This window comes from Pristis pectinata, chromosome 14, assembly GCF_009764475.1.
Source record: "Pristis pectinata isolate sPriPec2 chromosome 14, sPriPec2.1.pri, whole genome shotgun sequence".
NCBI classification, from domain to species: domain Eukaryota; kingdom Metazoa; phylum Chordata; class Chondrichthyes; order Rhinopristiformes; family Pristidae; genus Pristis; species Pristis pectinata.
This window is the reverse complement of record NC_067418.1, coordinates 37,677,514-37,699,227: the sequence shown is the minus strand read 5'-3', so window position 1 is coordinate 37,699,227 and position 21,714 is coordinate 37,677,514. Positions and strand designations below refer to the sequence as shown.

Genomic DNA, 21,714 nt, shown 5'->3' with positions numbered 1-21,714 from the left:
TCCCATTGATTCCAATTTAGCCAGGACTCCTTGATGCTATACTCGATCAAATGCTGCCTTGATCTCAATTTACTTCTGGAGTTTAGCTCTTTTGTCCATGCTTGGCCTAAGAATGTAATGAGGTCAGGAGCTGAATGACTTTGGCAGAACCCAAACTGAGCTTCTGTGAGCAGGTTGTTGCTACGTAAGTGCCCCATATAACACTGTCGATTATCCTTTCCATCACCTTGCTGATGAACGAGAGCCGACTAATGGGGCAGTTATTAGTCAGCTTGAATTTATCCTGTTTCTTGTAGACAGGACATACCTGGGCAGTTTTTCACATTGTTGGGTAGATGCCAATGTTGAAGCTGTACTGGAACAGCTTGGCTATGGGCACGGCAAGTTCTGGAGCACAAGTCTTCAGTACCTTTGCCAGAATGTTGTCAGGACCCATAGCCTTTGCTGTATCCATTGCCTTAAGCCATTTCTTGATATCACATGAAGTGAATCAAATAAGCTGTAGACTGGCATTTATTGTGCTGGGGACCACTGGACAAAGCTGAGGTGGCTTATCCACTCGGCACCTCCGGCTGAAAATCCTTGCAAATACTTTGGCTTTCTCTTTTGCAATGAAGTGCTGTGCTCCCCCAATCATTGAGAATGGGGAAATTTGTGGAGCCTGCTGCTTTGGTGAGTTGTTTAATTGTCCACCACCATTCACTACTGGATGTGGCAGGACTGCAGAGATTAAATCTGGTTGATTGGTTGTGGGATTGCTGTCACAATGCTGTCTTTTGTTGTTGTACTAATAGTTGTGGCCAATGATTTTTAAAACGATGACAAGATGGTTGTAACTGGTAAATATAAAGTTGGTTAAAAGTTTTGGCAGCCTCCTGTTACTTGATTGCCCTGGAGAGATCATTGTGTAGCTTAACAAGCGTTGTTGTGGTGGACACTCACTGTCAAAGCCTGCCTTTTGAGGCTTATCTGGATTACAGATATTTACAACTCAACTCTTTTTAAATTTGTGTTTTTCCAATATCAGCAATTGGCACCAGCTTCAGAGAATATATTGTAGAATTGTCTGACTCTCTGAGTGGCTTTGTCTGTTGCAAGCAGGTTTATTTGGATACTATATTTGTCCTGCTTTCCCTTGATTGTCCTATTTTGAGGCCATCGAGTCCCATGTAGGGGTATGACTTCATTTGTGGTAGGTAGCCTCCAGTGCTTTGCCACCCAACCATTATTTGAGTCCTGACAATGAATGATGGCTATTGATTTGCAGTTTAGTGACAGCTTTTTTTGTCAATTTTCTTTTTCAGCAATTCAATATGGTTTCACCACAATATTTGTTGCAGCCTTTCCATTGGCTCCATTACTAGCTTTTCTGAATAACGTATTTGAAATTCGCTTGGATGCCAGAAAGATGATTTGGCATCTCAAACGACCAATACCACGGAAAGCAAAAGATATTGGTAAGATTTTGATGATTGCTATATATTTTATTCAGTGGTATGAGGATAAGTTATTATTTATGTGTATCCTTGACAAGTTATAATTTAACATATGTTGGTTCAGATCATATCAGATTTTATCGTATACCTGACAAATCATTAGTGCACAATCTATCTGGTAGCAAGTGTTATCTCTCTGTGAACCAATAGTTTTTCCTTTGCTCCATGATTCTTTGTCGACTGGGCAGATTTATCTTTTTAGTTATGGGCATTAAGTATTTTTTAGGTTAGGATATATAGGAGATAATCATGCATTTATCAATCACCCAGTCTTATTTTCCACGGAGAGGTCTTCATTCAACTTTATAAAACATTAGTTAGGTCACAGTTGGAATATTGTGGGCAGTTCTGGTTGCCGCATTATAGGAAGAATGTTATTGCACTTGACAGAGTGCAGAGGGGATTCACCAGGAAGTTGTGGGATGGAATGTTTCAGTTATGAGGAAAGAATGGAGAGGCTGGGTTTGATTTCCATGGAGAAGAGGAAGCTGAAGGAACCAGATAGAGGTACAAAAAAAAAGAGAGATATAGATAGTGAACATTTCCCCATGGCAGAGGTGTCTAAAACCAAAGGGCAAAGGTTCAAGGTGCAGAGTAAGAGATTTAGAGGGGATCTGGGTAAGAATTCTTTCACGCAGAGGGTGGTAGCAATCTAGAATGCACTAAGAAGGCAGTGGAGACAGGTTGTCATAGAGTTGTACAGCACAGAAACAGGCTCTCTGGCCACTGCATCTATGCCAACCATCATGCCTATCTATACTAATCCCACTTGCCTGCATTAATTCCATACCCCTCTATTCCCTGCTCATTCACATACTTGTCAAGATGCCTCTTAATGTTGTTACTGTTCCTGCCTCCACCACCTCTGGCAGCTCATTCCAGGTACCAACTACTCGTTTTTGAAAAATTTACCCCTCAGATCCCGTTTAAACCTCTCACCTTGAACCTATGCCCTCCAGTTTGACACCCCTACCATGGGGAAAAGCCCTATCTATGCCTCTCATAATTTTATTTACCTCTGTCATATCACCTCTCAGCCTCCTTCACTCCAGGGAAAACAGACCTAGCTTATCCAATCTCCTGATAACTCAAACCCTTCAATACAGGTATTATCCTTGTGAACTTTTTCTGCATCCTCTCTAACTTAATTACATTCTTCCTATAGAGTGGTGACCAGAAATGCACACAATACTCCAAGCGTGGCTGAATCAACATGTTGCACTAATGTAACATGACGTCCCAGCTGTTATATTCAGTGCCTTGGCAGATGAAGGCAGGCATGCCGTACACTTTCCTGTCTACCTGCATTCCCATTTTCAGGGAACTGTGTACTTGTACCCAAAGGTCTCTCTCAACAAACAATCTACTGGAGGAACTCATCGGGTTGAGCAGCATCTGCAGAAGAAAAGGAATTGCCAATGTTTCGGGTTGAAACCCTGCACCAGGACTGAGTGGAAAGGCAAGATGGCCAGCATGGAAAGGACTTTTCCGATAAACAACCTCCCACCATCACTCTCTGCTTCCTACCATCAAGCCAATTCTGTATCCGATTAGCTTGCTTTCGCTGGATCCCATGCGATCGAACCTTATCAAAGGACTTACTGAAGTCCATATAGATCACGTCTGCCATCCTGCCCTCATTGACCTTCTTGGTTACTTCTTCAAAAAACCATTCAAATTTGTGAGACATGATCTCCCACGCACAAAGCCATGCTGACTATCCCTAATCAACCCCTGTCTTTCCAGTCAGGTAAATAACAGCCAGGATTTAAAATTCCCTCTGCATCATGCTTCCAAGGCTAGGAAATTGTGTGTTTGCCTTTCAACTCTCCCCTCCTTCCCATCACCATGGCCAACTTATGCAAGAACAATTTTTTGGAGTTCAGGTATGATTACTGATTTAAGTCTGAGTTCTTTAGCTTGAAATATGCTCCACAATCTGAAGTTTTCACCTAACAATCCTTAAATAAAATGATAATTGCTGGAAGTACTCAGAAGGTCACGCAGCATCTGTGAGAAAGAAACAGGAGTTAATGTTAAAGGCCAATTACCTTACTGAATTGTGAAAAGTTAGAGATAAAAAAAAGAAAGTTTTAAATGGCAGAGGAAGAGGGGAGAAGAGGTGGAGAAAACAAAAGGAAAGCTTTATGCTATAGTTGAAGCCAGGAGTGATTGAGTTGCAAAAATGACAGTGGAGAGAGCTGAAAGAGAGTGGTGTTTAGGCTGAGGTCTAAATAATAGATCTTAAATTACTTGAAGACAAGAAAAGAAAACCTTAGTTGCTGGAAATGTGAGGTACATGGCTGGAATGACAAAGTATAATCAAATTGTTGAATTCATTCTTGATCCTGGAAGGCTGTCATATACCTCGGAAGAAGTGGAGATGCTGTTCATTGCACATTCATTGGGCTGCTTAGAACAGCCCGGAAAGCTCAAGACAGGCTAGAGTGAATCCATTTTAGTGTACTGGATGTGGTGCTCATCAAACACAGGGTAACCACTTCACAGAACATCTCCATACAGTCTGCAGAAGTGACTTCAGGTTCCATTACCAGTTATTTTAATTTTCCGTCCCACCATTCTGACATACCCATCTTTGATCTCCTTCATTGTTGCAACAAAGCCTTGTATCTCATGTTTGTAGCATTCTCATGTTTTTTTTCTTTACATTCTTGTGGTAATTGCAGATTTAATTTGTTGTTTCATATTTACACCTCCTGCAGAAATAACTTATTATTCACTAACATTCACCATTCTGTTTCAGCCAGTCCTATCATCACTTCAATTTCTGCTGTCCCCATCCCACCACAGACCACCTGTTTTGTCCTAGAGCAACACACAAGATGCTAGAGGAACTTAGCGGGTCAGACAGCATCCATGGAGGGAAATGGTCAGTCAGTATTTCAGGTTGGGACCCTTAATCTGGACTGAAAGATAGAGGGGAGATAGCCAGTACAAAAAGATGGAGGAACGGGGTGGAGCAAGAGCTAGGAAGCAATAGATGGATCCAGGTAAGGAGGGGTGATAAGCATATGGAGGAGGAGAGAGTGGAAATAGTGGTAGAAGCTGGGAGGTAATAGGTGGAAGCGACAAAGGGCTGAAGATGATGGAATCTGATAGAAGAGGAAGGTGGAGCATAGAATCATGTGTGGAAGGTGGGGAGGGCAGATGGGAACTAGGGGAGGGGGTGATGGCAGATGGAGTGGGTGAAGGAGGTGATGGGGGCTGGGGTAAGTGTAGGAAGAACTGGGTAGATCAGGAGGAGAGAGAAAAGGGAGAGGGGGGAGCAGTTTATCGGAAGTTGGAGAATTCAATGTTCATGCTGTTGGGTTGCAGGTGATAGGTTGTAGACTGCCCAGGCAGAATACAAGGTGCTGTTCCTCCGGTTTTTGCTTAGCCTCACCCTGGCAGTGTAGGAGGCTGAGAACAGACATGGAATTAAAATGGCTATCAACCAGGAGTTCCTGGCACCAATGGCAAATAGAGTGGAAGTGCTCGGTGAAGCACTCACCCAGTTTGCGCCTGGTCTCATCAATGCAGAGGAGGCCATATCGGGAGCACTGGATGCCATGAAGGAGGCCAACCCCTGATTATTTAATAATTCTCTTGCAACTGTCCTTGCATCATTATAGGATTATCAGGATCCACCGTGATCACCTCCACAGTGAACAGCTTGCCAACAGTCTGAGTGTAATTTTATAAAACCACATTCCCAGCATGGATTCTGAACAGGCATGAGTACATATCTGAAATTTGGGTCCTCAATTTGAATAGAAAATCATGGCAATTGTTGCCTTAAGTTTCAATATGCAATCCATTTGGCACTCCTGAATACTAAGAACATGATTCATAATATCCTTCAGTATCTTGACGCAAACATGAATTGCAGCTCAAGCAATGTACCAAAGCCATATGATACCAATGAAACTATTAAGGACTTAAACAATAGAGACAGAAAGACATAAGAAAAAAAACTTGCAAAACAGTATGACAGTAGGAAAATGATGAGTGATATGTCTTGTGTCTGTGCTGCAGGAATATGGTTGAAAATTTTGGAAGTAATTGGTGTTCTTGCTGTTATTGGAAATGGGTTGGTGATCTCCCTCACATCAAATTTCATTCCTCGACAAGTGTACCTTTACAAGTACGGTCCATGTGGGAATCAAACTCAACATAAAATTGAGTGAGTACATAATTTGAATTGTAAAAATACAAAATATATAACAATCTGTCAGAGGGAGTACATTTTTGTACTTATTACTGTAGAATCATAGAGTAATACTGCATGGAAACAGGGCCTTCAGCCCAACACTGGTCCATGCCAAACACAGCATCCTCCCTGCTAGTCCCAGTTGCCCGTGTTCGGCCCATACCCTCCAAGCCCCGGTTCTCCACATACCTATCCAAATTCCTCTTAAATGTTGCATTTGTACCCGCCTCGATCACTTCCTCTGGCAGCACGTTCCAGGTACTCACTACCCTCTGTGTAAAGAAGTTAACTCTTGTATCTGTGCCCTCCATTTATGGACTCCCCAACCCTGGGGAACAGACTGAGCGTTCACCTTATCCATACCCCTCATGATTTTATAAAATTTTGTGAGATCACCCCTCATTCTCCAATGCTCCAAGGAATAAAGATCCAGCATGGCCAACCTCTCCCTATAATTCAGGCCCTCCAGTCCAGGCAGCATCCTCGTAAATCTTTTCTGCACCCTCTCCAGCTTGACAATGTCTTTCCTATAACAGGGTGACCAAAACTGTACACAATACTCCAAGTGCAGTCTCACCCACGACTTGTACAACTGCAGCATAATGTTCCTTCTCCTGAACTCAGTGCCCTGACTGATTAAGGCCAGCATGCCAAACTCGTTCTTCAACACCCTGTCTACTTGTGCATCCACTTTCAGCGAACTATGCACTTGTACTCCCAGGTCCCTCTGTTCCGTAACACTCGTCAGTGCCCTGCCATTCACTGTATAAGTCATACCCTGGTTTGAATGTCCAAAATGCATCTCCTCGCAGTTACCTAAGTTGAAATCTATTTGCCATTCCTCAGCCCATTTCCCTAACTGGTCAAGGTCTCTTTGCAATTCATTGTAACCTGCTTCATTATCAACAAGATCCCCTAATTTAGTATAATCAGCAAACTTGCTAATCATGCCATGTACATTCATATCCAAATCATTTACATATTTTATAACAGAGGTCCCAACACTGACCCCGGGACACCACACTAATCACAGGCCTCCAGTCGGAGAATCGACCTTCAACCATCACCCTCTGCTTCCAATCATCGAGCCAATTCTGAATCTACCTTACTAGCTCCCCCTGAATCCCATGCAAACTAGCCTTACAGATCAGCCTGCCATGTGGGACCTTGTTGAAGGCCTTACTAAAGTCCATATAGACAACATCCCTTCATCTATCCCCTTAGCTACCTCTTTGGAAAAACTCCAAGAGATTCGTCAGACATGATATCCCATGCACAAAACCATGCTGACTATTCCTGATCAGGCCTTGACTATCCAAGTGATGAAGTGATGGTAGATCTTGTCCCTCAGAGTTTCCTCTAGTAACTTCCCTACAACTGAAGTCAGGCTCACTGGCCTGTTCTCTGACCTGTCCTTGCCACCCTTCTTGAACAATGGAACAACATTAGGCAACTCTTCAGTCTTCTGGAACTTCAGCAGTGGCTAACAACAAAGCAAGTATCTCTACTAGGGCCTCTGTGATTTCTTCTCTGGCTTCCCATAAGGTATGGGGGTGCACTTGGGCAGGCCCTGGGAATTTCCCCACGTTAATGCACTTCAAGACTGCAAATACCTCCTTCCGTGTGTCCAAGACCTTGCTACTTATTACCCTCATTTCTTTGGCACCCATGATATTCTCCTTAGTAAACACAGAGGAGAAATGGACATTAAAACTTTCATTGTAATTGAACATGCAAGGGAAATAGCATTGGGATGAAACAACAAGCCTTTGAGGTGCATTGCCTCCGTATTTCTCACTACCTCTCATTGAAGTCTCAATGAGTAAAGAATCATCTACCTTGTATTTTTCGTTGCTTTCACGGCCTAAGCTGTCTTTTGGGCTGCACAGATACCAGATTTATCAGAGAAGTAATGGACAAGCTCTTTTTGTTTTTCTCACAAAGGAATTTGGTAAACAAATATCAAACATTCCTTTCAGGGATAGGTACTTGGCACCAGAGCATCTCCAGCTCAGTGTGTCTATGCATTTTGACCACCTTATTGAACATTTTGACACTTTGCATCTGTAAAATGGCCACAGCATCATTGATTTTGTTATTTTCTCCTAATTGAAGATGTCATATCGGGAAAAAATCTCCACCTCATTCTTCACCCAAATTATTACAGCAGTGTTTTGAAAAGTCTTTTCCCTTCCCACCTGGGGACATAAACACAGTTGAATCTGTCTTTCACTTCTTTCAGTGTAGTACATTGTATTGGCTGCTTGCAATGTGGTCTCCCCTATATTTGAGAAATCAAACACAGATTGAGAATCAAAAAAATTGCAGATGCGGCAAATCAGAAATCAAAATAGTAAATGATGTTTACTCACTCAGCAGGTGAGTACACATCTATGGAAAGAGAAACAGAGATAAAATTTCAAGTCAAATACCCTTCATCAGGAGAGATTTGGTTCCATTTTTCAGAACACCTCTGTTCAATCCCCAAAAGATCCTGAACTTCCACTTGCCTCTCACTTTCATTTTCCATCCAACTCCCACTCTGACCTATCTTTGGTCTCTAATGTGAGTACAACACAAATATAAAGTCAAGCAATTGCATCTGATCTTCCAAGAAGGTTTATTATAGCCTTCAAGTCTCAACACTGAATTCAACAATGTTTTTATTATCTTGTTTGTGTAATCTTTCACAGCAGTTTAAGCTTTCGTATCCACAATCATTCTGGTAAATCTACACTTTGCTCTTTCCAAGGTCATTATATCCTTACAAGCTTTTCAGACTCAGAAATGCTCACAGTACTCCAGATATGACCTAGCCAGGGCTTTGTATAGCTGTAGCATGACTTCTCTTTTCATCTACTCTAATCCCCTAAATATAAAGCAGCAGTAATCCTGCAGTCTTTTGATTATTTTTATACATACCCATGAAATTTTGATAATTTATGCGCAAGGATCCTTAAGCGTCTTTGGACCGCCGAGTTTATCATCATTTATCAGTTTCGCCTTAATGCTCTCTTCCTTTACTGTAAATAGTGAGACAAAATATTTTATCGTTTTAACTTGTATCTATTTACTTACAATATCACTACTGTTATTTTACAAAGGGTGCATTTTGCTTCATCACTCACTTTCATGTAGTTTTAAAACTTCTGTGATGATTTTGACATAGCTTACAGCTTTCTTTTTGTAGTTCCTCTGATCTGTTTTCTCAGCTTCCATTGCTCTGTTGCCAGGATCTGCTTCTGATTTTGGATTTCTTTCAGCTTTTTGTTTCACTTGGCCATGGCACCACTTCTGTAAACATTGTTTATTTTTTAAAACTTTCCACTGATCTTCTGCTGTCTTACCATAAACAGATAAAGAGTCGTAGAGCAATACAGCATGGATACAGGCCCTTCAGCCCATTGAGTCCATGCCAACCAGGTGCCCACCCAAGTTCCTGTGTTCAGCCCATATCCCTCTAAGCCCGCCCCTCTATTTCCCTATCCAAGTGCTTTATTAATGATAGTATTGTACTTGCCTCAGCTACTTTCTCTGGCAGCTCACTACCCTCTGCATGAAAAAGTTGCCCCTCAGGTCTCTCTTAAATCTTTCCCCTCTCACCCTAAATCTATGCCCCCCTAGTTTTGGACTCTTCTCCCCTGGGGAAAAGACTGCTACCATCCACCTTATCTTTGCCGCTCATAATTTTAAAGATTTATATAAGGTCGACCCTTATTCTCCTATGTTCCAAGGAATAAAGACCTAGCCCGGCCAACCTCTCCCTATAATTCAGGCCCTCCAGTCCTGGCAACATCCTCATAAATCTTTTCTGCACTCTTTCCAGTTTAACCACGTCTTTCCTATAACAGGGTAATCAAAACTACATAGTACTCCAAGTGCGGCCTCACCAGCAACTTGTACAACTGCAACATAATGTCCCAACTCCTGTACTCAGTGCCCTGACTGATGAAGGCCAGTGTGCTAAATGCCTTTTTCATCACCCTGTCTACCTGCGATGCCACTTTCAATGAACTATGCACTTGTATTCCTTGACTCCTCTGTTCCATTATACTTCCTTGTGCCCTACCATTTCATAGTATGTCCTATGCTGGTTTGACTTTCCAAAGTGCATACCTCACACTTATCTGTATTGAAATCCATCTGCCACTCCTCAGCCCACTTCCCTAACTGATCAAGATCCCTCTGTAATCTACAATAACCACCTTCACTATCAACAACAACACCTAATTTTGTGTCATCTGCAAACTTACTGATCAAGCCTTGTGCATTCGCATCCAAATCATTTTTATAAAATAACGAATAACAAGGGTCCCAACTCCGACCCCTGCAGCACACCTCTAGTCACCAGCCTCCATTCTGAGAAACAACCTTCAACCACCACCTTCTGCTTCCTACCTCCGAGCCAATTTTGAATCCACTTAACTAGCTTTCCCTGGATTCCATGGGACCTAACCTTCCAGACCAGCCTACCATGCAGGACCTTATTGAAGGCCTTGCTGAAGTACAAATAGAAAATGTCCACTGCCCTACCCTCATCTACCTTTTTGGTTACCTCTTCATAAAATTCTAAAAGGTTCATCAAGCATGATTTTCCATGCACGAAGCCATGCTGACTCCTCCTAATCAGACTCTGACTATCCAAATGCTGATAGATCCTGTCCCTCAGAATTTCCTTCGGTAACTTCCCCGCTACTGATGTCAGGCTGACCAGCCTGTAGTTCCCTGGTTTGTTCTTGCTACGCTTCTTAAACAATGGAACAACATTTATCAACCTTTCAGTCTTCGGGAACTTTACCAGTGGCTTACAATGAAGAAAGTATCTTCATAAGGGCATCCACAATTTCTTCTCTAGCCTCCCACAAAGTCTGAGAATGCACTCGATCAGGCCCTGGGGATTTATCCACCTTAATGTGCTGCAAGGCTGCAAATACCTCCTCCCTGGTAATACGAATGTCCTCCAAAACATAACCATTTGTTTCCCTCATCTCTTGAGCAACCATAATTTTCTTCTCAGTAAATACCGAGGAGAAATGTTTATTAAAAATCTCTTCCATCTCCTGTGGCTCGAGACATAGGCGACCCTGCTGATGGAGATCAGCAGAGGACCTACTTTCTCCCTAGCCACCCTTTTACTCTTAATATATCTGCAGAACTTCTTGGTATTTTCCTTAACCTTACCTGCCAGATCCATCTTGTACCCTCTTTTTGCCTTCCTGATTTCCCGTATTCTTAATCTTTACATAGTTATCAAGGAATTCACCCGTCTCCGACCTCATAAACCCAATGTACGCTTCCTTTTTCTTGACCAGAGCCTCAGTCTCTCTTGTCAGCCAAGATTCCCTAAACTTGCCAGGTTTACCCTTCACCCTAAGAGGAACTTGCTGCCCCTGGACTCTTGATATCACACTCTTAAGAGCCTCCCATTTGCCATTCATTCTTGTCCTTTCAAATAGGCTCGTCCAAGTGACCTCTGCTAGATCCTACCTGATTCCCCCAAATTAGCCCTGCTGCAATTTAGGACCCTAACCTGTGGACGTGTCCTGTCCTTTTCCATCACTATCTTAAAACTAATAGAATTAAGGTCACTAGAGCCAAATTGCTCCCTGACTGCCACTTGCCCTGCTTCGTTCCTTAAGAAGAGGTCCAGTATTGCACCCTCCCGAGTAGGGCCCTCTATATATTGATTCAGGAAACTTTCCTGGATACGGTTCACAAATTCCACCCTTGACACTCTGGGTAGTCCAGTCAATACTGGGGAAATGAAAGTCTCTGACCAATAGAACCCTATTATTCTTACAACTCTGAGCAATTTCTCTACACACCTGCTCCTTAAGTTCCTGCTGACTACTGGGGGATAATACAGCCCCGCTAGAGTGACCTTCCCGTTCTTGTCTCTAAATTCTACCCATATGGCCTCATTGCACAATGTTCTGTCCTCCCTTATCAAAAGGCAACATGCTCCTACCCACAAACCCCCTCTTTCCCCCACCCCCCCCAACCACTTACCTGTACCTGTAACGTCTTAAGCATCTGAATCCTGGAATATTGAGCTGCCAGTCCTGCCCTTCTCTCAGCCATATTTCTGTTATGGCTATAATATCCCAGTCTACAGAGCTAATCCACGCTCTGAGTTTGTCCACCATGGATATACCATGGCTCAGCATGTTGTTCTAATGCATTGAAAGTCAGCCTTGTCTTAATCTAGAATCTTAATGGATTTTTCACACTTCCTCCTTTACAAACACTTAATTGAACTTGATATTACTGTCACTAATGTATAAATATTTGTGCATTTTTCGATGACTAAATCTGATTCATTCCAAAACGAATATGGCTTACCCCTTTATTGGCTCCAGGACATATTGCTGCAGAAATCTTCCCTGAACACACTCAAGATATTTGCCAGTTTTTTAAATGAGCTACTCTGTTCATCCCAATCAGTGTGCAAGTTAAAATCCCTTATTAAAACTGTTCTGCCTTTGCTATATGTTTGTCTAATTTCTGCATTTATATATTTTGCTATTTAACAACTGATATCGGGGGATCTATACACAACTTCTACTGGAGTCTTAATTAATTTATTACTTTGTAATATAACAGGTCCCCGCTGCCTATATATACTACTCCACAACAACTTGTATATCACCTTTAGCTGAACAAAAATATCTCAAGGCTGTTCAAAGAGGCATTTTCAAACACACAGAAATTGAAACATAAGAGAATGTAGATGCTGGGATCTAGAGCACAGACAATCTGCTGGAGGAACTCAGCAGGTTGAGCAGCATCTGTGGGAGGAAAGGAATTGTCAATGTTCCTGTCGAAACCCTGCATCGGGAGAAAAAGAAATTGATAACGCTTTGGGCAGATGATCAAATTTTAAGCAGTGTCTTAAAAGAGAGAAAAATGGAAACAGTTAGGGAGGGAATTCCAGAGGTTTTATTTATTTTTTTTTAAGGTTATTTTTGTATTGCTGGCAAGGCCATCATTTGTCGCCCATCCACAATTGCCCTTGAACTAAGTGGCTAGCAGGGCAATTGCAGAGGGTGTTTAAGATGCAAGCACATTGATGTTTCTGAAGTCAATCTGGACCAGACAGAGTAAAATTGGTGAATTCACTCCTCTGAAAAGCACTAGTAAATCAGATGTTTTTTGCAATAATTCTTCAATCTTTGTGTGATCATTAATGATTACATTTTGTTTTAAATTCCAGATTGTTAACTGCATTTAAATTCTATATATGGCATGGTGAGATTTGAAATGGTGGCTCTGGACTTAACCACTGCAGTAATGATGTACCGATGTTAGACACTTAAAAGCTGAAGGCACAACCACTAATGGTGGAGTTGTTAAATCTGGAAATTCTCAGGAGGCCAGAATCACAGGAATGCAGTTATGTCAAAGAGTAGTAGAACTGGAGGAAACTGTAGATATAAAGTGAATAAGGATTGGAGACTTGATGCCACTTGAAAGGACTGTTAGCAACACTTCATCAGTTTGCTGATTGAGAGTAGACTGGACGATAATTAAAGTGGGTAGTAATTAGTTTTTTGTGGAAAGGCCATATCTGTGGAATTTTCTGCATTGCTAGGTAGATACCAATTTTGTTATTGTACAGGAACAGCTTGGTGCAACCTACTCCTGGAATGCAGGCAGGTTGCTGTCTGGTCCCATTGCCTTTGCATTTATAGGGCTCTCAGCTGTTTCTTGATATCATGTGGATTAAATAAATTGGCTAAAGACCAGCTTCTCTGATGTAAGGAGGAAGCCACTCAGCACCTCTGTCTGAACTTGGTCTCAAATGCTTTTGTCTTATTTGTAGTATTCACAAGTTGGGCCCTGCCATTGTTGAGCTTGAGTATGTTCTTGGGCTGCCTGATTTGTGACTATCCCATTTTTGCACAATTGTACTGCTACATCACAAGATGGAGGATATCCTCAGTGTAAAGACAGTCTGTCTCACAGGACTGGTCAGTGGTCACTTCCACTATTCTGGTTGTGAGACATCTTTATTAGTCACATGTACATCGAAACACACAGTGAAATGCCTCTTTTGCATAGTGTGTTCTGGGGGCAGCCTGCAAGTGTCACCATGCTTCCTGCACTAACATAGTGTGCCTACACCTTGCTAATCCGTATGTCTTTGAAATGTGGGAGGAAACCAGAGCACCCGGAGGAAACCCATGCAGACATGGGGAGAACGTACAAACTCCTTTACAGACTGTGGCCGGAAATGAACCCGGGTCGCTGGCACTGCAATAGCGTTACGCTAACTGCTACACTAACGTGTCGGCCCCCACACTACCCTGCCTGCCATGAACAGGTGCATCAGCAACTGTGTGATTGATGTGGTGGATGGGGTCAAGTAGGTTTATTGGTTGGTTTTCTTACTACCTGTCGCAATCAGGCAGCTGTGTCCTTCAGGCCATGGCCATCGTGACCAAATCACTTGGTGTTGTTCATTGAAGTTCCTCTATTGGATTATGTTCTCAGCCCTTGCTCCTCTCAGTGCTTCTTCCAAGTATTGTCCAAAATGGAGCAGCATTGAATCATTAGCTAAGGGAAAGCTCTAAAAGATGATTGGGTGGGGAATTATTTCATTTAATGCACATCAGACACAGAAAGCAAATAGCGATCACATCTCCAGTCAGTGTCGGCAGCAGGATGTGCCCAGTTGAATTTTCTGAATATCATGATTTGATCTCTCAAACCTTCCTAATCACATGTGAGGAAGGAAAAATTGAACTGCCCATACATGGTACTGAAGAAAACAAAACATCTGAATTATAAGTTGGAGTATGCCACTTGGCACCTCAAGTCTGCCCTGCCATTTAATAGGATCGTGGCTGATTTAATCATAACTTCAATTCTGCATTCCCGTCTACCCCCAGTAACTTTTCACCCCTTACTTATCAAGTATCTGTACATCTCTGCCTTAAATATATTCAAAATCTCTGCTTCCACTGCCCTTTGAGGAAGGGAGTTCTAATCCTCAGAGGAAAAGTTTCACTTTGTCTCTGTCTTAAATGGACAACCCCATGGATTGCTGCCTCCTAGAAAATACTCAACTTTGCACTTTGTGATATATCCTATGTCTGACAAATATTCCTTTCATAAGTTTTTTTTAAAGTCTATATTTTTGGTCATGACTTAGGTATTTTATTTTTTTTCCTGTGCTTTTCTCTACTGGTTACTTGTCATCTCTGTAAAATGCTTAAACATAGTTTACCACATTAATGGTACTGCCAAAATGCAGATTCTTATCACGCCGTTGACTTGCATGTATTTCTTTCACAGTTGTATGACTGGGTATGTTAATAACAGTCTCTCTATTCTCCATCTGAAGAATTTTGAGGAAACGATCTATTCTGATGATGGGTCAAAATTGTTAGGATATCCGGTAACATATTGCAGGTAAGATATTGGACCCTTTCTTGGCACATGCACGTGGCTGTTTTCTTACAGGAGCCCTCGGTAATAATTAGAATTGATGTCCTAATATACTTACCGCTCTTAGCCCAAATCATTGAGGTCAGTTAAGATTCCTTATTATGATCTTGCTGAATTCAATACAGGCATAGACTGACCTTCCAAATCTATGTTTCAGTTACACCATACAGAAGGTATTTAAGAACTGTGCAAAAGTAAATCATCTGAGAAGATGCACCAAGGCAAGGGAAGGATATTGAATATTGTTAAGGAACAAAGGGAATTTGGAGTATGTGTCTACAGAGGTAATAAGACAGGTCCCTTAGGTGATTGAAAAAGAACATGAGATTCTTCCCCTTATGAGCCAAGGCATAGAATACAAGGGCAGGTAGACATGCCAGAAGTTCACTGTGCATGGCCCACGCTATGAACTTGTCAGGTAAAGCTTTAGACTGATGAGGTCGCTATGCACTTTATGGCCGAGAAATTGATTTCCTCCGATAATGAGCAGTAAAATGATGCCTAAGGATTGTGATTGAACTGCACAACATCACTTGCAGTACTAGAGTGTATGTGTGCATGTTGTGCTGATTCCTTTAAAGACTGGAGCTCAGGGGCTGAGGCTGTACAGCTGTTGGCTGTATGAAATTCGTTTGATGTCTTATTAGGCTGCACCATTTGTCAAAAAAGGAAGCGTGAAGAAAAAGCACCTGCATTAGGATCACAATTCACCTTCCCTGGCAAGGTCTGAACAGCTGTCACAGTCCCACATGTGCTTTTCGAGGGATTGTCAGTTAATTAGAAGTTTGTTGGGAATTAGGTCGGTTAAGAACTCTAGGGTTAGCTGGACTGCACTTTAGAGCAGCAATATTAAGATGATCTTTTCCTTTGCAAAAGGAATGGGTGCTGTTACTAGTCTCACTAGGTCTCTGACATGAACAAGATTAGGGGGATTAAATGCAAGACCTCCACAGAGGAAGCCACAGGAGAGGACAAGAAGGGTAATGGCCATAAGGGCCTATCCTCTAGCATTGTCTGTGACCAGTCCTTGTTTCTCCATCTGTCCCAAGAACATTGTACGAAGAGGATAACATTTTCAAAGACATTGGTCATTGTGATTTGCCAATTTCTGTTTGGCAGAACTCCAAACATGCATCCATGCTTTTTGGAGCTGAACAGTCTGTTGAGATGAAGATTGCTGTCACCCTAAACTACTTGGCATCCGATCATTCCTGGCAATGCCTGATTACAGGCCATTTGTCACAGTTTGTAATGTACCACTGCATGCTGGATTTCATGTAAAATCTGTAAACACGAGATGAGAGTTTATCTATTTGCTTCAGAGAAAATGCTAGTACGTATTCTTAAATTGCAGTCTTCTTGGAGTGACTGATAGTCACATGGTACTTGATCCATATGTCGAGCTTGAGCTATTTGTCAACAGAAAGGCCTTCACATCCTGATTATGTATGATCACCACAAAAAAATCCACATGGTCTCCATTCTAAGGAACTGGCTTGACACCATTTCTACTATTTATTCATTTTTCAGAATATGGACATCAATAGTCATCTCAATTAGAGATGTTATTGCCCATTTCTCATTGCCACTGAACAGAGTATTTGATAGGCCATTTCAGAGGACTTTTTCTTATAGAGTCATACACACTGCTGTGGGTCTGGAGTCACAAATAGGGCAGATCAGGAGATGGCATGTTTCCTTCCCTGGAGGACCTTAGTGAACCAGAAGGTTTTTTTAATTAACATCCAATAGTTTTTTTCATCATTATTTCTAAGATTGGATATTTTTGTTTCATTTCCAGATTGTTAATTGAATTTTAATCCCAGTTATCCTGGTGGATTTGAACTCAAATCTCAGAATTGGTAATCCAGGCCTCTGGGTGACCATAATTCCATCCAGAGCCAGTCCACTGCGCCGACTGTATTTGAGCCACAACACTGGACATGCAGATGGTTCTTAGCGAAGCATCAGCTATCCACTCCATCCTTGCTCTTGTGTGAGCTTTGAAAGTGACAGTGAAATTACAATCACAGCTATGGGACAGTGTGGAGACTGCCATCAAGATCATCAAAATGAAATTCTGTTGCCTGGAACGATCAGGCAGCATGGTGTCCATTTATAGGTTCTACTTTATGATTGTCTGCTATGTCCTCCATGATCTTAAAATAATGAGGGAATAGCTCTACACCATTTCACAGCAATAGAAAGAGTCAGATGAAGAAAAACATGGCAGGTGGCAACAAAGTGAGGCCGTCACTGGACATGGCATCAGATAGCACCTAATCTGCCTTCCCGAAGAAGTCCACTCGGAGCCCACATAGATAACTGCCTTGGGATATGCTGAGAATGTACTGAAAATCCTAACCACCTACTTTTGAATGGTGCAAGTCCAGCTGAAGGAAATATTTTTTAAAAATTGGTAGCATTAATAGAATACCAATTCACTTTGGGTCAAAGGAAAGGTAGAGATGCCTCTTTTCTGTTACAGTTTGTGGTCTGCCTACTCCAAATTTTGAAAATTACCCCATTCATATTATATTAGATGGAAAAGTAGATGTAGTGGAGATCAATGGTGTAAATGCTTGACAAACAAAGGACCCATATTGCACATTTCTGATGCTTGAATAGAAACCCAGCCTATTCAGGACCTTTATCTTTTAATGTTAATGATGCAGGCATTTGTAAATATAAAACTAAGAGATTCAAACATAGTTATTGAATCTTTAAGTTCTGTAATCTACAGCTAGTCAAAATTTTATAATTTTAATGCTAATTATTTTATGGTGTAGTTAAAGTATGCACATTGGCACTAATGTTCATTTGTAGTTGTAACTTGAAATACCTGAATTACAGATGTTCTCCAGCATATATGCTTACTTGACTGAATCAGATTCACAAAATTTGATGTTAAATATATCATCTTTATCATGTCCAGGTATCATGACTACAGAAATGAATATACCCAAGATCGTACTGTCCAATATTGGCACATTCTTGCTGCTCGTTTGGCATTTTTAGTGTTATTTGAGGTAAATAATATCTACAAGGTAAATATAATACAGAACAGAGATAAATACTGGACCCTGTTTATAGTATTTCTGGGGATTAAATCTAAAGCAGCTGTGTTTCTTCATCTCCAAAATGAGACAAAAACATTTCTATCTGTCTGCCTGTGACAATATTTTGCTCTTTCTCAGTAGTTGTAAAATCATCATTCAAGATTACTTCTCCAAACCTGACTTGCATAACAAATAAGGTCCTTAGAAGGAAGTTGCACCACATTAGTGATGAAATCATGTGGGCATATATTATTCATGCTCTTCTGCTAACCTAGCACAGTAGAGCAGAGGGAACAGTTCTAGATCTATGCATAATTCAGTTCATCCCCTTCATGGTAAATAGTAACACATCTGAATGTAGCCCAATCAATATGAAGCTTTGTCTTATTGGTTATTATGTAAGCAGTTCTAATACATTGATGTAAACACATTGTGAGGGAATTAAAACAACATATCTGTGTCATATCTGTTTTAGAACATTGCGGTTTGCATCAAGTATGTTGCATCTTGGTATATTCCTGAAATCCCAGTTTCAATCCAAAATGAAAATCTACAGAGGACATATGAGCAATTAAAAGAGGAGCTGAAGTAAGTTTTACTTGGCTGATGATGAGTTCTTAAAAAAAAAAGTTTGCTTTTAGGGAACACATAATTATAACACTATGAACATAGTCTGGTTGTTCAGATGGTTTGGGTAGACTGTAAGTAATAGTCTGTAATGTTACTTAAACTTAATCCTTAGCATGACAGTGACTTAATTATTAAAACGTACCCTGGCATTACTGTAAATATAGTTCTGATATGACAACTATGTTGATGAAATTAAGCAAGTTCTGGTTTGATTGACCTGGTATGGGAATGTTACTGGCTGTGATGGCATAAGCTATTCAGCTGAATGACATCCAAATCCTGACACTATAAAACAGATTTGGATGTCATAATGCTAACTTTTACTCAAGAACTTCTAGCTCTATATCCATTTGAAACACAGAGATGACAACATACATAAATAACGTTGTCATTTTGCCTAAAACAGGATCTTAAAAAGGGCAGTGAGATGAATGACCATTTAATTTGGTTTTGGGTGGTATTGTTTGAAGGTAAGATATTACCCAGGATAGTCTGAGAAGGTGTACTAATATGAAATAAAAATGTTGCTTTATAACTCAAAATTACCTCCATAGTCATGTTCATGTTATCATACTTTCAAAAGAAAGTGAGGTGAAAAGCAGGAAATTTCAAAGTAAAATGTTTTGAACTTGCTTTTCTATTTTTCCCTTTAGGATGATTCCAATGAAAAGTGCAGGTACTTCAGTGGCTAACATACAACATCGTCAAATGATCATTTAATCACTGAACAATGTAAAAATAAAAGTATTGTACCAAAGCTGTTTACTAGGGAAAGCCAGTTAACAACTTGTCTGATGACACAATTTTGTATTACTGTACTAGATTAAATATACTTTGTCAAGCAAATATGATTTTAAAAAAATACCACATTTCAAACAGTTAAATCCTGTCAGTGAAAAATATATCATTCAGTTATCAAACTGGGCTGTAAGTGAGAGAAGCATGATCCTCCTCAGTTCAATGCATTCGAGCTGATCAATGTTCACATTCCATCATACAAGATTAATTCAGATGTGACATAACGGGAATCCTTCACTACAGCACATTTCAATTGTTAACCTAGTCCAACAAATCTAAGAGGCTATGAATGCACTCTGGATAATTTTCTTGGAAATGTATAGGATACTACCCTGGAATAAGGCTGTATTGTGAGCATTTGGGTTTGAATATGTTTCCCCCCCTCCACTATTTCTGCCATCAGCCCTGCAGTTGATTGAGCTGACACTAAAATAAGAAAAAAACAGAATTTCTCTATTCTTGTGTGGCTTTACTGGTGGTCAGCCCTTCCATCTTATTACAGTGAAAGATCAGAGAGGAGTAAGAGAAGTTTAAAGGGCAATTGTTAATAGCTCATGCTGGTACTACAAAACTGGAGTTAAAAGCTTACATAATTATTTAAAACAATTTAGTAGTATTCATGGTCAAATTTTCCTTGTATATAATTGAGAATAATTGTACAACTGGAACAGTCCATTGAAACTCCTTCAAACAGACAATGTATACTGTTATAAGATCCTTGATAGCTGGGCTGCAGAGGCAGGAAACTATTTCCACGGCAGTATTGGAAATCAGTATTTCTGCAGTACATTTTATAAATATTTTACAATTTTATCCTCCCCAAAAAGCACTGTGCTTGGTTGGAAGCAATTTCTTGGGTGCAAATGATCATTCTATGTTAGAATAGAGAGTGAATGCAGGAAAATTTAATGATGGATCATGTTCTCACTGATCCATCCCTGTCCTGGGATCCATGCATACACTTCCCATTTAGAGTCACTGGATTGCAATTGATAATGAGAATTCTAGTTCAGTTTTCCTCTACTTAGTTCAGGGCACTAAGACCAATTATATTGCGCGAGTACTAACCTTGCTGAGATCCGTTAACTTGGTATCAACCCTGGAATGTTGTTTAAGTGACTTAGAAATGCAGTTGAGTAACCCTTGCTCAGTGGACCCTAAGGGAAGGTGGGGTGATGTGGTGGAGAACATTTATAAAGTTCATGGCATAGCTTTAGGATTGTATAATGAGGAAACACAGCTAATTGTTGTTATCAGGAGGCTGTAACTTTGCAGGCTCCACTGACCCTTGTGCTTCACTCTGACAGATGGAAAACACTAACCAGATTGATGTCATAGAAAAGTCATTGAACCAGAAATTCCATTAAACAGTGACGAGCAAGCAAATATTTTTGTTCAGAGCTCACTGCTTCAATTTTTTTTTGCACACAAAGCCTGAACTTGAAAGTGGTAAAAGTATTTTCTATATGCACTTGCGTGGGTAACAAGTAGGTTCATAAGGAAGAGAGGGAACATGTTTGGCTTGGGACCTTAAGTTGAGTTAGGGCATTGAGGGTAGGAGGAGAGGAGTCACAATTAATTGCTGGTGGGGTAGTTAATTACTTCCCCAACTTGATTACTTCCCCAAGTTGGACCCAGAGTGGGTGTTTGGGAGATTTAAGGGAGAGCAAGTTGGCAGCACCATACTCCACAGAGTAGTGGTCATCCTCGGAAAGAAGCCCGATAACTTATGCCAAAGCAAGTATATGCCAAGAAGACTGACTTCTGCACAAATGTCTTTTGATATCTGTAGTCAAACATATCCAATTGAAAATCACAGAAATAATGTCCAATGTTGTGCTGAACACCATCGTGTGTAAACACATCTTAGGCCTAGATGACTTGCAAGGAAAACCATGATATCCTTGATATCATGAACGTTATGCCACATGGTAAAGTTACTCGGCTCTTGTGTCTCATTTTTATCAGTATGAGCAGTGAATTACTGGTAGTGATAGAAGGCCTATTAGTTTGTTGATTGTTGCAGTGCCTCGCTCCATAAAAGACCAAGCACTCAACCTTTAAGCACCAC

General features: G+C 40.9%; 1 protein-coding gene across 1 annotated transcript in view; it reads left to right on the top strand.

The window, feature by feature from the left end:
* The window catches only part of LOC127577989 (anoctamin-9-like), an 88,776-nt gene extending 69,211 nt beyond the window's left edge, over positions 1-19,565 (top strand). The window contains exons 20-25 of the mRNA XM_052029696.1: positions 1,305-1,457; positions 5,532-5,679; positions 15,004-15,120; positions 18,092-18,185; positions 18,691-18,803; positions 19,499-19,565. Of these exons, the coding sequence (XP_051885656.1) occupies positions 1,305-1,457; positions 5,532-5,679; positions 15,004-15,120; positions 18,092-18,185; positions 18,691-18,803; positions 19,499-19,565 (692 nt within the window). The remainder of the gene's footprint in view (positions 1-1,304; positions 1,458-5,531; positions 5,680-15,003; positions 15,121-18,091; positions 18,186-18,690; positions 18,804-19,498) is intronic.
* The last annotated feature ends 2,149 nt before the right edge of the window (positions 19,566-21,714 follow it).